At 38.1% G+C, this 14,696-nt stretch overlaps 1 protein-coding gene across 2 annotated transcripts in view; it reads right to left on the bottom strand.

Annotated features, from left to right (window-relative positions):
* TBK1 (TANK binding kinase 1) overlaps nucleotides 1–12,119 on the bottom strand; it is a 41,883-nt gene extending 29,764 nt beyond the window's left edge. For both annotated transcript variants that reach the window (XM_058190387.1, XM_058190386.1), the window contains exons 1-6: nucleotides 11,940–12,119; nucleotides 4,323–4,431; nucleotides 3,905–4,045; nucleotides 2,382–2,511; nucleotides 976–1,157; nucleotides 181–341 (exon numbers count right to left, since the gene is read on the bottom strand). In XM_058190387.1, coding sequence (XP_058046370.1) covers nucleotides 181–341; nucleotides 976–1,157; nucleotides 2,382–2,511; nucleotides 3,905–4,045; nucleotides 4,323–4,409 — 701 coding nt within the window. In that variant the 5' untranslated portion in view covers nucleotides 4,410–4,431; nucleotides 11,940–12,119. The remainder of the gene's footprint in view (nucleotides 1–180; nucleotides 342–975; nucleotides 1,158–2,381; nucleotides 2,512–3,904; nucleotides 4,046–4,322; nucleotides 4,432–11,939) is intronic.
* Nucleotides 12,120–14,696: the final 2,577 nt, after the last annotated feature.

Genomic DNA, 14,696 nt, shown 5'->3' with positions numbered 1-14,696 from the left:
AATTATATCTATTGCATATCTGAGAAAGAAAAATAAATTGCAAAGCAAATAATATTGTAAGAATACAAGAATGTAACAGAATCCCCAAATAAAATGTTCCTAGAAATAGTTAAATTTTTCAAATTTTATGTACAGTTTAGTTGGTAATTGGTGACAGAACATTTCCTCTGAATTACCTACATCACTTCCTTATTTCTGCGTGGACCTTCAAAAGGTCGAAATGGTAGACTTCCAGTCGCAGCATGATAAAAGGTCACTCCAATGCTCCACAAGTCAACTGTTGCTCCATACTTCTTTTGGTGGTCCTTCCGCAATACTGCTCGCTCATACATGTCAGGATGCTCAGGTGCAAAGAGGAAAACAGTACACATTATAAAAACCCTCTGGCTATATTATAGAGAGCACTAGAAATCATAGGTTTCGATATGCTACTTTCCGTAAAACAAGAGTATAGGATTCTATTGGGTGAAATTCTACAGGCTTGAATATTTTATTTCACAAAAATGAGCGAGTGGCAGAATACAAGTTAAATAAAGTAAACAAGATTTGCCATAAACAGAAGCTACTGATTCTCATAAAAATCACCAACTTACCCTGACAGAAGTTTTCTGTACCAAAACAAACTCTAATATGAAACTAGTTAACAATGTATATCTTTAGCAGCAGTTATCTTGTCAAAAGGAAGAATAATTAAAACCAATTTGGTCACATTTATTTTTAATCTTCTTCTCTACATAAATGAAATGAGGGAGATGTTTTTAATGGGATACTTTTTTTGTAGAATGCTTGGCAGGCTTATTTGGAGATTCAATTGTGATTTTTTTGCATAAAACAACTTTTTAATTGACCTGTGCATTCTAAAATATGATACTCAGAATCTGTGATTTGATCCTGGACTTTTAAAAACTGACTTGTTTAATAAATTAACATTTCTACTTAGGAGTCGTAAAGCAAAAGAAAAAACATTGAGCTTACCAAATATTCTTCTGTTCCATAGAGAGAGACAAACTGCTCATCATCATCCAACTCTCTAGCAGCCCCAAAATCTGTCAGTTTATAAACTGATTGACCATCTTCACCTATAACACGCATTATATTGCCTGGTTTGATGTCACGATGCACTATTCCATTTTCTCGAAGATGGTTCATACCAGCCACTTAAATATAAACAATAAATACTAAAAAATGTGTGTAGATTACAAAATTATGTAGCTTGATAAGAATATTAAGATACTTGCATCTTATTTTCAATTATTTTATTTCAACATGAATTAGTAAATGCCAAGAAGGAATGAATTATAGGCATAAACTTTTGTTTTGATAGAGATTATAGCAAGCAAATTTGGGTATGCAAATGATAAATATACAATACACACATTTTAATAATAAAATGAAAAATAAAGAAAGCATATACAAATTAAATAAAGTTTTATAGACATCTAAACAACTTCAGCAGGCTTTCAAAGCAGAGCATTTCAAATCTAGATATTTTCAGAGTGGTCTTGCTCTCTTTTATCATATCCTGAAAGTATCTTTTTTGGAGGGGAAGGCACCTTGAGTCAGTACTGGCTCCTGGTGACTGCCTGGACAAATCCCTGCAGTTTTCTTGGTGAGTTTTTAATGGAAGTGGTTTGTCACTGCCTATCTCTAGGGTTGAGAGAAGGTCATTCAAGTGGCTTTGGGCCAAAGGCAGTAGTAGAACTTATGGTCTCCTGATTTCTATCCCACAACATTAATCACTAAACAAACTGGCTTTCAAATGCACTTCTAGTGCTGTATAAACAGCAAATCCTTTCAATCAATTTTATGGAACAGTAATGTCTCTGCTGAGCTGATTAAGCTTTTAAGATCAGCAGTCTGATTTGGGCCCAGAATAATAACATGAAATTCCAACAGCAGCAAAATTCCTTTCATTTATTTGCCACATTTTGGGCTAGCTTGTATTTTTAGTCCATTTTTTTGAAATGTAGTTCCAAATAGCATTCATTCTATCTAAATATATATAGCCTGGATATAACTGAGATATGTGTCACCCTGTCTGCATCTGCTTTGCCACTGTGGAAATATGTTCTTTGAAGTTTTACATATTAGAGATAAATTCCTGTTACACAGCTTGGAATATGTGTTCCAAGCTGCAGTTAAAAGAAACTATATCCAAATTGTTATTTTAAAAATCAAACACATTCTAATTAAGTTAAGCAGATAAATATTGAATGCCCCCCAAAATCATACACTAAACTATATAGTGTTTTTAAACTTTAGGTCCTTAGGTATTATTGACCATAAATCCCAAAATGAAAATAATAATCAGAATAATACTTGGGGCTAAAAGTTGGATTAAGTGCAATAAACATATATCTAATGATATAACGGTCACATACCAACATCTCTCAAAACAATTAAAAATTCTGTTTCTGGCAATCCATAAGCATTAGACGGCTCTTCCAAAACTGTATATAAACTGCCACATGGACAAAATTCCATAACAAGGACTTTATGTCTAGATGTTGTCTAGGGGAAAAAAGTTTTAATTTATATTAAAGATTTTACAAAATCAGAAATAAAGTGAAGTATAAATTATGCTTTAGATTAATGAACTAACCTATGACCATATCTATTAGAAGGACTTGTTTAATTATATAATTCAATTATGAATTGAAATGTAATTAATTTGATCATGCAATTCTGCACAAACATCAGAAAAGGCTGCATGTTCTGGGTTTGGATTCTCAGTTAAACACTACAAAACTACTTTTCTCTTGGGATCTCTAGCTCCTTTTGTTCTTTTGAAGTTGAGAAACCTTCGTTTTTATTTCACCTTAATGATAACCTATCATGTTGTGGGAATCCAAAAAAATTCTTCTTCTTAAGTGTGCTCAAAGTAAGCAAGTCAATATAAGCAAGTCAATGTATAAATACTTCATTTTCTTTGTTTAAGCAAAATTAAGATCAACCAGTTTAGGGACTGTGAAAGATGCATTAATCTATAGACAATGTAAAGTATGCACGCATTTTCTAATCTCTTTCTTGTGGGCATTCCAAAAGAGGAAGCAGGGAGATTAAGTTCATTTATTAACATTACCATTATTATATTTCAACATATCCTTATGAATCTCAGAATAAAATTAAGAAAGTGACATATATTGAAACCTAAATACCAAATGCAAAACATGAATTGCTCCTCGGTAAAATATATCACTACATAATAATTACCTCCTCTTCTTTATTTTTTTAAAAAGTTTTATTTTTACAATCATATCAAACAGCTCATCCAATGTACAGTTATATACAATTAGTCGGGCTTGCCCAGTCACCACCCCCCTTTTTAACACTCTTCCCTCTTCTACCTTCTTCTACTTTCCAGACCTTCGTCTCCTTCTCTTATGTACATCCTCTCCTCCCTCCACCCTACACCTTCCTTCTCCCTCTTCTACCCCTCTTCCTTCCTCTTTTCCTCTTTCCTACCTCCTACTCTCTCCTCTTTTCTCCCTCCCCACCATTCTAAAATGGTAACTGGGCAGACCCGACCCTACATTAATTATATTTATACATCTTCAATAATCCCTGTACAGTAACCATCACTCCATCCTTTACCCTCAACTCCCCAATTCCCCTCCCCCTTACCTCCCACCCCGACTTCCCAGAACAAAATGCAGGGTATCAAAACTAACAATCATAATCCAAAATAATTCCTAAATTATAATCTCTAGTCACCCCACACATAATCACACTCTCAATTCCCCTCTCCTTCAAAAATATATCTAATACAAAATATTTCCTAAATTTACTCATATGCTATTCGATATTTTTTTATCTGATACTTATTTTGAATATAATCAATCCACATTTTCCATTCTAAAATATATTTTTCTTGTGTATAGTCTTTCAAGTAAGCAGAAATTACCTCCTCTTCTATGGCAAATAATTTGACGATGTTCTTGTGATTTAGTTTCTTTAACACTTCAAATTCCCTCATCTGAACATCCACAGGACGAAGGAAGCTAAAGTTATTAAATACTTTGACAGCATACAAGTCTCCAGTTTTCTGTAAGAAACATTAGATTCATTTAGAAAAAGCCCAGAATCATTAAAATGATCATCTCTGAAAAATGGATGTTCCTGTCCATTTAAATTGTAATGTTAATGACATTTTAAAAAACTTTCCATGGAATATTTATCTGACAAAAGCTACAATATCTCTGTTATTAAGACAGATCTGCCTTACATCTAGTAAGTAAGGTGATAAATGCCATTCAATTTGAGAAATTAAGAAAAAGCTAGCAGAGCTTTTTCAGCTAGCAGAGTTTTATTTTTATACAAACCTTGTGTCGTCCACGGAAAACATTCGCAGTAGCTCCTTGTCCCAGGATGTCTGATAGAAGCCACAGATAATTTGATGTGCTCTGCATATTTGCTCCCAAATAGTAAAATCTTATTGGGATTGAAAAATAAAACATAACTTCATGCATTCAGTTGCCAATATGTCCAAGACATTGTATGAATTATTCTTATTTTAGATCTATAGCAAATATTCCTGTAAGATAATTTTAACAGACTTCAGAAATCGCTTTTCTCCTGTTCATAGAAAAATACAAACACTTAATAATTCTATCTTAAACCAATTGCTGTAAGGATATTTACCTTTTTTATTAAAAACTGAAGAATAAAAAAGCATAAACTTATTGTGTGGGTATGAATAAACACCTTATTTTCTAAATAGCAAGCCACTAGGACCAGGTACTGTATATCTGAACACACAGTCATATTTAAAGTATTTAGCCATCATAAAATTCCCCTGAACTAAACTTGACCCCTACTGACGACATGTTTTCTTTGCAACAATACAAATGACTGTTTTGTCATTGCTTTTTTTCAGGATGTCCTTTGAATTACCCAATCTACTATAGTTTACAACCATAGTTTCTTTCTCCCATTCAAATACTAACGAGATCTAAACCTGCTTAGCTTTCTCAAGATCACTTTCTCAAGGTGCTGCAACCTGCCGTTACCAAAAATTTATACCTTTATGGAGTTAACATAAACGTATTTTTTTCAAATATAGGAATAATTACCAATGCTATATAGTAATCTGCATCTGCTGACTTCTCTACTTAATTAATTAAACATCTTAATACAGTTATGGGTTAAAATTATTATTAACAACAATTTTAAACTTGAATTAAAGATACTAAAAGCATATGTATCATTTTTCCATGTCTTCAATCTATGTATACCGTATTTTTTGGTGTATAAAACACACCTTTTTACCCCCAAAAAGAGGGTGAAAATCTGGGTGCGTTTTATATGCCGAATGTAGCCCCGCCCACCCGCCGCCCCCCATTCTTGGGAGGTTGTCAGCCTAAAATCCCTGCTGCTGCATTTTCCTTGAGGACACGTGGCTGTGTGAATTGCATCAGGGAGGAAAACGCGATGCATGGAGGCAACACTCTTTTTCCTCCCCGACTGCCCGAAGCAATTCGCAAAGCCAACTTTGCTTGGAGACCGAGTTAATTTTTCTTTTTCCACGCCTTCCTTGCCTGGATCCTTCAGTTCGATTCAGTCTTCCACGAGGAGAGACTGAGAAAATGAGACTCACCATTCTTCATGACAAATTCGACGGAAACAATTTTAATTTCTACCAAGCAAGGCTCGACGATCTAGGACAGCCGACAAGTCTCCACTCCAGCTCGTTGAGCATGGGAGTACCTAGCGCAGTTACAGCCGCAGCAGGAGTGCTCGCTTTGAGCCAGTCTGCCTCAGCTGCCGTCGACAGTCTACGACGCTACTCAAAGGCAACGCTTCGGGCAATCGGGGAGGAAAACACCGGAAAACGCCATGCAGGGAGGCAACGCTCTTTTTTCTCCCCAATTGCCCGAAGCATTGCCTTTTGAGTAGCTGAGGAATTCTGGGAGCTGAAGTCCACAAGTCTTAAAGTTGCCAAGGTTGGAGACCCCTGGTTTAGATGTTATTGTATACTAGTTACTATTTATATAAAAATTAACATTTTGTGTAAAAGGTAGGAGTAAATAATATGAAATAAGGAAAAAGGAATGTAATAATTAGGAATATGTTTATATGTATTGAAATGTATGATACTCAAACATTGCGCCATTCACACAATGATATGTATAAATTAAAAATTAAAAACAAAAACTTGTTTTAAAAAAACAATAAAGTTACATTCACAGCATGGTTATCTAGGTAGACACAAAGCAGACAAAGTGATGATGTGCAGCCGCTATAATGACGTATCATCACTTTTTCCATGTTATCTGCTAAGGGTAGGTTAACATAAATTTAACTGAATTTTAGTTGTTAAAAAAAACGTGGCTTTTTTCCTAAGAAAGTTCCCTCCCCCCATTAACATTCAACCTGATAACTGTATTCACAGCACTATAATTACGTCCATTAAATTCAATGAAAAGTCCTGGTTTTCTTTTCACTGAATTGAATATTCCTCCATCCACACACACACACAAGTAGTTTAGACTAGTGGTTCTCAATTTCTGGTTTGCGTATCCCTAGGGTCCACAATGTCAACATAGGGGGTCTGCAAAGGCTTGAAGAAATATTATGATTTAAATCTTGAGTTAAATCTTGGGGATCCGTGGCCACAAAACATATTTAAAGGGGGGGGCATGGTGAAGAAAAGGTTAAGGACCACTGGTTTAGATAGAAATATATTCCTATGTATATGTTTACTTATTTAATTTCTACAACACCCATATTATCTAAGTGACTTTGGGCAGTTTACAACAATCTTACTCTGTTATCAGTTTCTGAGCAAATTGGCTTTTTCTAATACACTTCACAATACACAATACATTTTTTAGTAAAAAGAAGCACAGAAATTTGTGACACAATAAAAATGAGTTCCTTTACATATTTCTGAGCAATATTTCTTTATTTTGGTTTTGTCATAGTTTGGAAGAGATACCTCCTAGCCTGAATCGAATCCAGAAACAGCATTCACAGTAAGGACAAGACAGTCATTTGAGCTACGTTTTGGCAATATGTTGCAAGGATAACCAAGCCCCAGTTTATACCAGGTATGCTCCTGCCTTTCTATGCAAGGTATGAATTCTAATCTAGAGGATACCTCGCAAGTCAACAAGCTATTGACCACATACTACCAAGTTAAAGTATAAGTAGTACACTGAAACACATTCAATAAATCAAAAAGTTTTAATGGAAAGGGGAAAAAAAGCATGGACATGGTAAAAGGGGATAAAACAAGAAACTTCCTGGAGAAGGAATAAAAGTGACAACAATATTTAGGATTTGTATGGAAGTGATAGTTATTTTTCAATCAAAGAACGAAACTGAAAGTGTTACCTTAATGACAAAGAAAAAAATGAAGAAAAGTCATTCAAACTTGTGAGAATGTTCAAAATAGTAAAGTTGAAGTGTTGACAGTATACCTGGAGAATCTGTAAAATATGGCTGTGGCAATTATTTAATGTGTGCAAAGACTCCACCTGTGCTTAACCACTGGAAAAATGCCATCACTTTTCTATATAAACAAAAAATAAAGTTGGCTTTGGAAAATATTTGGAAGAATTATTTTTTTATATTGAAAATACATGAGGTGATAATGAGCAAATTTGGGGAATGTAGTGTAACTTTATGCTATCAGGCTTTTACAAATGTTTTTGCTTTTCAGCATCTGTATGAATATGAGAAATAAAGTTTATTATATGGGCCTTGATTTAGAGAAGCATACATCCAAATTATGTAATGTTTTGTACATAAATGGACATAAATTTGATTGGTTGTTGAATGCAATATAGTAAAAGCAGTTTATGATAGTAATGGCATTGATTTATTAAATTTGTATGCTACCCATTCCCATAAGACTCAGAGCAGCTGACAAATAGATACAAAAATATTAGTAACACTATTAATAAATAATATAAAAGCAGTATAAATAGGGAAGCATGCATAATAATAAAGTGCTTAGAAAATCATTCAACACAGGAAACACAACAAGGAAGTCCGATATCCACTAAATTGCTTAATATTAACAGATAAAAATACAAAATGTTCTATAATGACCTAAGTCATGTGTTGCTTAGGGATGTGAATGTCTGTACACTTTTGTATGCTGATAACGCTATGCTATTGTCTGAGAAAAGTGAACATACACAGTAAATATTGGTGAAAGGATGTAAAGATGAAAATTAGTATATCAAATGTTAACGTATTTACTTTATTCAATCAAACTAAGAGACCACTTTATACTCACAATACAGTGTTTTTTTATAATGAAAATTGAGTGGCTGATTGCAAACACAAATTATGTAAAACTATAATTTTGGTAGAGTTTGGTAGAATGGGTGTTGAAAGTTTAAGATACGTAGACACTCGTAGAAAGGTATCAGGTCTTTTAGGTTCTATTGTGAGACATGAGCATTTAAAGAAACAAAAATAGTTGAGTATAAAAACATGCTTCTCACTTTATTATACAGAAGCACAAATAGAGAATGTCAGATAAAAGATGTAAGTTTAATGTAGTAGAAGGAGATACCTCTTACAGAGCAGGAAATAGGATCATAATTTATTGAATGTGGACTGAATGTAAAAGTGAGTGAGCAGTAGGAAGTAAGCAATATGAAATGGTTTGATCCAGTGGTTATCAATCTGTGGTCCATGGACCACTGGTGGGTCATGATGTCATCACAGAGGCTCTGTGAAGCCTTGAAGAAATGTTATAATTTAAATCTTGAATTAAGTCTTGGTGGTCTTTGGCCACAATAGGTATTAAAAGAGAGTCTGTGGTGAAAAAAAGGTTGAGAACCATTCAAGTTGGTTTTGAATGGTTTGGTCCATTCAAAAAAATGAATGAGAACAAAATTGTAAAACAATTATGGTATATGAAAGAATATGCTGTGAAGATTGAAGAAGGAGTGAAGATTGAGAAGTTTAAATCCAAATGGAGTTGATGGGAACTTCACACAGAGAAATGAGAAGTTAAAAAACTAAGAGCAATATATAAATCAGCATATGGACATGGTGAATACAAGGACAGCCTTCAAAGATCGCAAAATATAGAAAGTAATGAATGGTTGTTGGTATATTTTAATTTTATTCCTTTTTTACTTCTCTTGTTTCCTGACTTAAATTGAAACCAGTCATTAAACAAAGACTACCAGTGTTGTGCCTTGCCTGCTCTCACCGCAGCCGGGGTCTGCTTATCTGCTTCCGAACGCTGAAGAATGTCCTCCCGGCCCCAGCCCTGGCTCCATGCCCAGACAGGCTGAGGAGGGGGCATCTCCCGGCCCCAGCCCTGGCTCCATGCCCAAGCAGGCTGCAGAGGAGGGAGCACCCCCCGGCCCCAGCCCTGGCTCCATGCCCAGGCAAACGGAGCAGCTAGACCCCCCCCCTCCTCCACAGCATGTGAGCCTGAGGAAAGTTTATTTCCAACAGCTGCTGATTGGAGTGACCCTCGCATCAGAAGACTGGATAGGCGGAGGCAACAGAAGGAAGGGAGGGGCAGGCCTTAATGAGTGCTGAGTCATGGAGCCACACCCCATGGCCTATATAAAGGATCTGCTTTCTGGCAGTCTCTGAGTCAGGCAAAGTCGAACTTATCTTGCTGAAGTCACTTTCTGGTCTCCTGCCTGCTCTGAGGACTTTGCTAGGACTTTGGGCAGAGCTGCAGAGGCAAGCCTGATTCGGATTTCCCTGACCCGGCCGTCAGCGGAGGAGTGGGACACGACAACCTGTGCCACAAACTGCTAAGTTTACAATCCATCTAGCACAAGGGTCTCCAATCTTTCCGGTTTTGCAGACCAATGGGGGGAGGGGGGTGGTTCTGCCTAAACAACAGGTGCGCACGTGCACATGCAACTCCATTTACAAAAGTGCTAGGTGCAAATGGAGTTTCCCATGCAAGTGCCCACCACTCAGACAAATGGAAATGGGTGCGCTTGCCTGCTGCTTGCGCAGCCCAGTTCTGAACAGGCCACAGTCCAGTACTGGCCTACGGCCTGGGACCCCTGATCTAGTGCCATCCCAGAGAGATTTACTTAGAAGCTATCCTGGGGGAGTGAGGACATATCTAATTTTAATAATATTTTCTATTAATTAAATATATTCTAGCAAATCATAGCAGATGTTTCATATTCTCCATCTATGATTAGTTGGAGAATTGTTTCAGTTAATAACTTGAACTGTTATAAATTAAGTTGAAAAACAAATTACTATATAGTGTACATACAGTATCTTCTAAAAATGAAATCTGTATCTATTATTATGCCTGGATCCATATGTTTTAAGAGCAAGTTACCCAACAAATGGATAACTTAGAAAATTTTCTAGAAAATTAAAGAGTTATCAGACCAACCAGTCTTAATTTTCAAAAGGGAGGCCAAACGTATTCTTAGGAAAAGAATACCCTGCTAAGTGTCACTTCATATTTGCAGCAGCATTGAAAACGTAGCTTTACAAACAGTCCTCAAACTTATAGCCACAGCAGCATCTCTGTAGTCATGTAATCACCATTTGTGAGCTTCATAACTAGCTTTCAAGAGGCAAAGTCAATAGACTTACTAGCAGTAAGTTGCAAGTTGTGGACATGTGATGTCTTGCTTAACAACTTTGGCTGATTTGCTTAATGACCACACAGGAACCTACACTAAGTTTAACACGGTCACATATTGTTTTACTTAAAGACACCATTGCTCAGCAGAGTTGCCACTTTCAATTGTGGTTGTTAGGTGAAGACTATCTGGTAGTGAAGAAGTAAGGCAAGTACATATTTTCCCCAAGATTGTGATTGTGAGAAAAAAAAATTGATAATAGAGAACAAGGCTGCAGAGGGTAAGAGTATAAGCAAGGAGATATTTCACTTGCACATAATTGCACATGTTTAAGCACATGCTTAAATTTACAACTGATATATTAGTTTATATCAGTGGTGGGATTCAAGTAATTTAACAACCGGTTCTCTGCCCTAATAATTTCTCCCAACAACCAGTTTGCCAAACTGCTCAGAAAGTTAACAACCGGTTCTCCCAAAGTGGTAAGAACTGGCTGAATCCCACCATTGGTTTATGTGCAAATCATCCCTTATCTTAAAGAAGAGCCTGTGAATTATCTTTGTCATACAATATCATACTTGCAATTAGACAATATGAATCGTCCATTACAGTGCTAAAAGCATGAAAGCCGCTTCTTACAGACAGGCGGTTCCATTATATTATGCATCTGATAATAAGCACCAAGCCATGATATGCAAGAGTAAGGATACAGATGCATAAAAGTCGGAACAAGAGACGTGATCGCCTATCACAATACTGTGTACAACTCCGGACAACCAGGTCAAGCAATAGGTAGGAACCTGAGGCTAGGTGGATGGAAACTCTAATCCAGGGGTCTCCAACCTTGGTCCCTTTAAGACTAGTGGACTTCAACTCCCAGAGTTCCTCAGCCAGCTTTGCTGGCTGAGAGACTCTGGGAGTTGAAGTCCACAAGTCTTAAAGGGACCAAGGTTGGAGACCCCTGCTCTAATCCAACCAGGGTTGAGGCCACCAAGCACAAAGCGACGGAACCGCTTTAGCCGCCGGAGTCACCTAGAAATAAGTCCCATTGCTCAGGACAGACAGGCACAAGCTCGAATTAGTTCCGCAGAGGAGGTTAGTTTTGTTTCCTTGGAAAGCTTCGTCATGATGTGCAGTGCCGTCAGAATATGAGTCCCCGGAAGTGCCGGAACCCAGTTTTCTCCAAAGCCTCAGCAATTTTGCCTCCGAGAGAAACTCTCCTCCACCCCAAAGAGCAGCCAGTGCCACTGAGGCGCGGTGCCGGACTTCCCTACCTGAGGCCTACCAAACTGGCTCCCAATGCCCCACTTCCCCTCCTTTCAAAGAGATTCGTCGTTCAGTTCTGGCCACGGACAGCTAAGCTCCGCGAAGCGTTTTTGGCCCTTGGCTCGCCTTTACCTTCACGCCGTCCAGACGGTCCAAGCAAAGGCGCGCGGCTTTATCTTCTCAGGTGCCTTCGGTCAAGCAGCCCCCGCGGTGGCGAGCGCGGCAACGACCTCCTCCCCTACCCCAGAGCCCACTCCGGCTCTCGCTCGCCGCCCAGCTTTCCTTTCGTTTCCGGCTTCCTGGCCACGTAGGAGGCGGAGCGGAGCAGACCGAGGCTGTAGAGGGCTGCTCTCGGGTGTACGTCGCCTCCTCCGCAGCCTTCCCGCTGGCATGGTCCACTCTCTATCCGGCGGTCGTTGGGAATTGCGACGCGCACGTGTTCATAAGCTTTTTATTCCAGCTTTTATTTGCATTGAAGCAGACACAGAAAATGGGGTGTGTGTGGATATATCTACGAACGCGAATCTTAATACTAAAATAATATTTTTTTCTTTAGATAGGACTTACTCCCAAGAAAATTCCCAGTTAAAAATATTAGGTATCACATAAAATATACTGTTGGAAGAAATATCCATCTGGGTTCAGTTCCAAGTGGGGACAAAGACACTGGAAACATGGAGGCTGCTTGGAAAGATGGTTTAATGGTGGTCAGGATCACATGGCTTGAGTTCCTGAACAGAAAAGGGGCTGAGATCCTGTGTGCTCCCTGGTTTTATGCTTTTTCTGAGCTTTGAACTTTCTGGGGCACAGGAAGAGTATCCTGATTGGTTGTCAGACTCCCAGGGGGTGGGAGTCTTAGCTAGCCTTGCTGGCTGTCTCTCAAGCTTGCTTGAGCCTTGCCATGTGGTGAGTTTCAGTTGTATTGTGTTGCAAATCATGGGGGGATTGAGTGAGCTTGGTTGAAGCCTTAATTGCCCATTGACAAAGGTGGGGAGAATGAGTGAGCTTAGCTGAGGCTTTTAATGGCCCATTGACAAAGGTGGGGGAGTCAGGAAGTTGCAGGAGCTCTTTTGTCTTTAAAATATGTTTCTCCATTTCTCATCCAGGAAGGTATAATATTCTGCTTTTTAAAATATTTCCTAGAATATTTCATTCTTCTAGGAGGGGGGTGGGTGCTAAATTCCTACAATCCCTACTTTTTTTTTTTTTCAAAACGTGGGTTTTGAAACATGCTCTTAAAAATTAAAATTGATCAAATCAGTGGGTGCTTTTAATTTTCCTGATGCAAAGGAAGCCATTGATAGAGACAACAGAAAAAAAGATTCCTTCAGTGGCTCCCAAAAGCTTTCAACCATGAAGGTCTAGCAGCCAGGGGAAAAGTTCTGGTAAGAATTTTACAGTATCCAATTTTCTATGCCAATTAATTTCAGCTGTTAGATATCACTTTCTGAGAGCTTCCAGTCAGGTCAAGCAAGCACACATCCCAAAATTTTCACAGCCATGGTTTTCCTTTAAATTACAGGCTGTCCATTTCCAAGGGTTGGTTACTGAACCTGCCCTAGCTCTTACTTTAGTCTATCCAAGATTTTTTTCAGTCCAAATTGAGGTTAATCAGTGTGCAATCCAGGCTTTTTCCTTTCTTAACAAAATAAATTACACAATGAGCCCTGGGACTTCTACTCATGAGACCACCAGTGCAACATATCTTGCTTTACTGGGCAACTGGGCAGCATCATTTGTGAGTCATAGTCAGGGCTTGGGTTTTGGATATCACTTTTTCTGCTATCTCTTCAAGAGAGGAATTGCCTGAGGGGGATGCCCCTCCCCCATGGAATTAGCAGGGAGATCTGATTCCTTGGGCTTTTAGTGCCACAGAGCAGAAATCAACCTAAAAGTCTTGTGTGGAGGTAAGTGAAGGGAATAGACTAATTCTGAATGGTGTGTCTCTCTGTGTGTGCCTGTGTATGCAGCTACTTTTACAATACAGGCAATACAAACATTTTGGACATATTTCCCTCCCACCAGACAAAATCTAACGTGTTCAGAACTTGCTGTGGTAGCCACTCAAATACAATCCTTACATGAGTACTTTAGACTGATTACAATGTAAATGAGACAAGACAGAAAACCTTACAATGAATTTCCACCCTTCCCCATAGTCTTTCCAGTTGTCTTCTGGGAATTGAAAAGAGTCTTTTAGTCTTTACTTGTACATCTCAGGGTCCTTTCTTTCATATCTTTTGGGTGGCATGCTTGTTGGTCAGTCAGGTTTGGAAAGGTCTGCTCCAATCTGGTTGCTGTGATGACTTTCAGTGGGGGCTGGATTCAAACTCAATTCCTGGCTCCAACAAATGGAAGGTCTCCTCTGGAGGCAGCATCTGGAACCATGTGCTCTGCTTCCACAGTTGCAGAGTCATCTTTTCAGGGCTGAAAGACATTAGAACAGGATCTCCTCCCCACTTTTGTGGGTAATCTTCTCAGGAAAGGCATTGTAACAGGATTAAAGGGGGGGGGTGTAGATATCTTGAAGGCAGAGTTTGAAAAGAAACAACACATCAATATTGCAGTTACTAAAAGGTAATGCAGTTTCAACAAAATGGAGACACAACTGATGAGAAAGAAAAAACTTCACATACTTCAGGAAGAGGATGAACAGGTAAAATCATTTAAATACACAGTAAATGCAAGACTGATTTTTTTTTTTTCTCTTGTAAGTGAACTTAAAACGTTTCCTCATAAACTTATCTTGTAAGTGAACTTAAAATGTTTCCTTATAAACTTGAGTTGTTACTTTAAGATAGAGAGGAGAAAAAAAAACAGAAATAGGAGGAAAAGTCCTTTTTACTATTTTGTTGGCCGGACAAAGACAGGAAAAAGGCTCTTTCCTTT

The sequence above is a fragment of the Ahaetulla prasina genome, chromosome 7 (genome assembly GCF_028640845.1).
Source record: "Ahaetulla prasina isolate Xishuangbanna chromosome 7, ASM2864084v1, whole genome shotgun sequence".
Classification (NCBI taxonomy): domain Eukaryota; kingdom Metazoa; phylum Chordata; class Lepidosauria; order Squamata; family Colubridae; genus Ahaetulla; species Ahaetulla prasina.
Note: the sequence above shows the minus strand (reverse complement) of the source record. Positions and strands in the feature narration are given on the sequence as shown.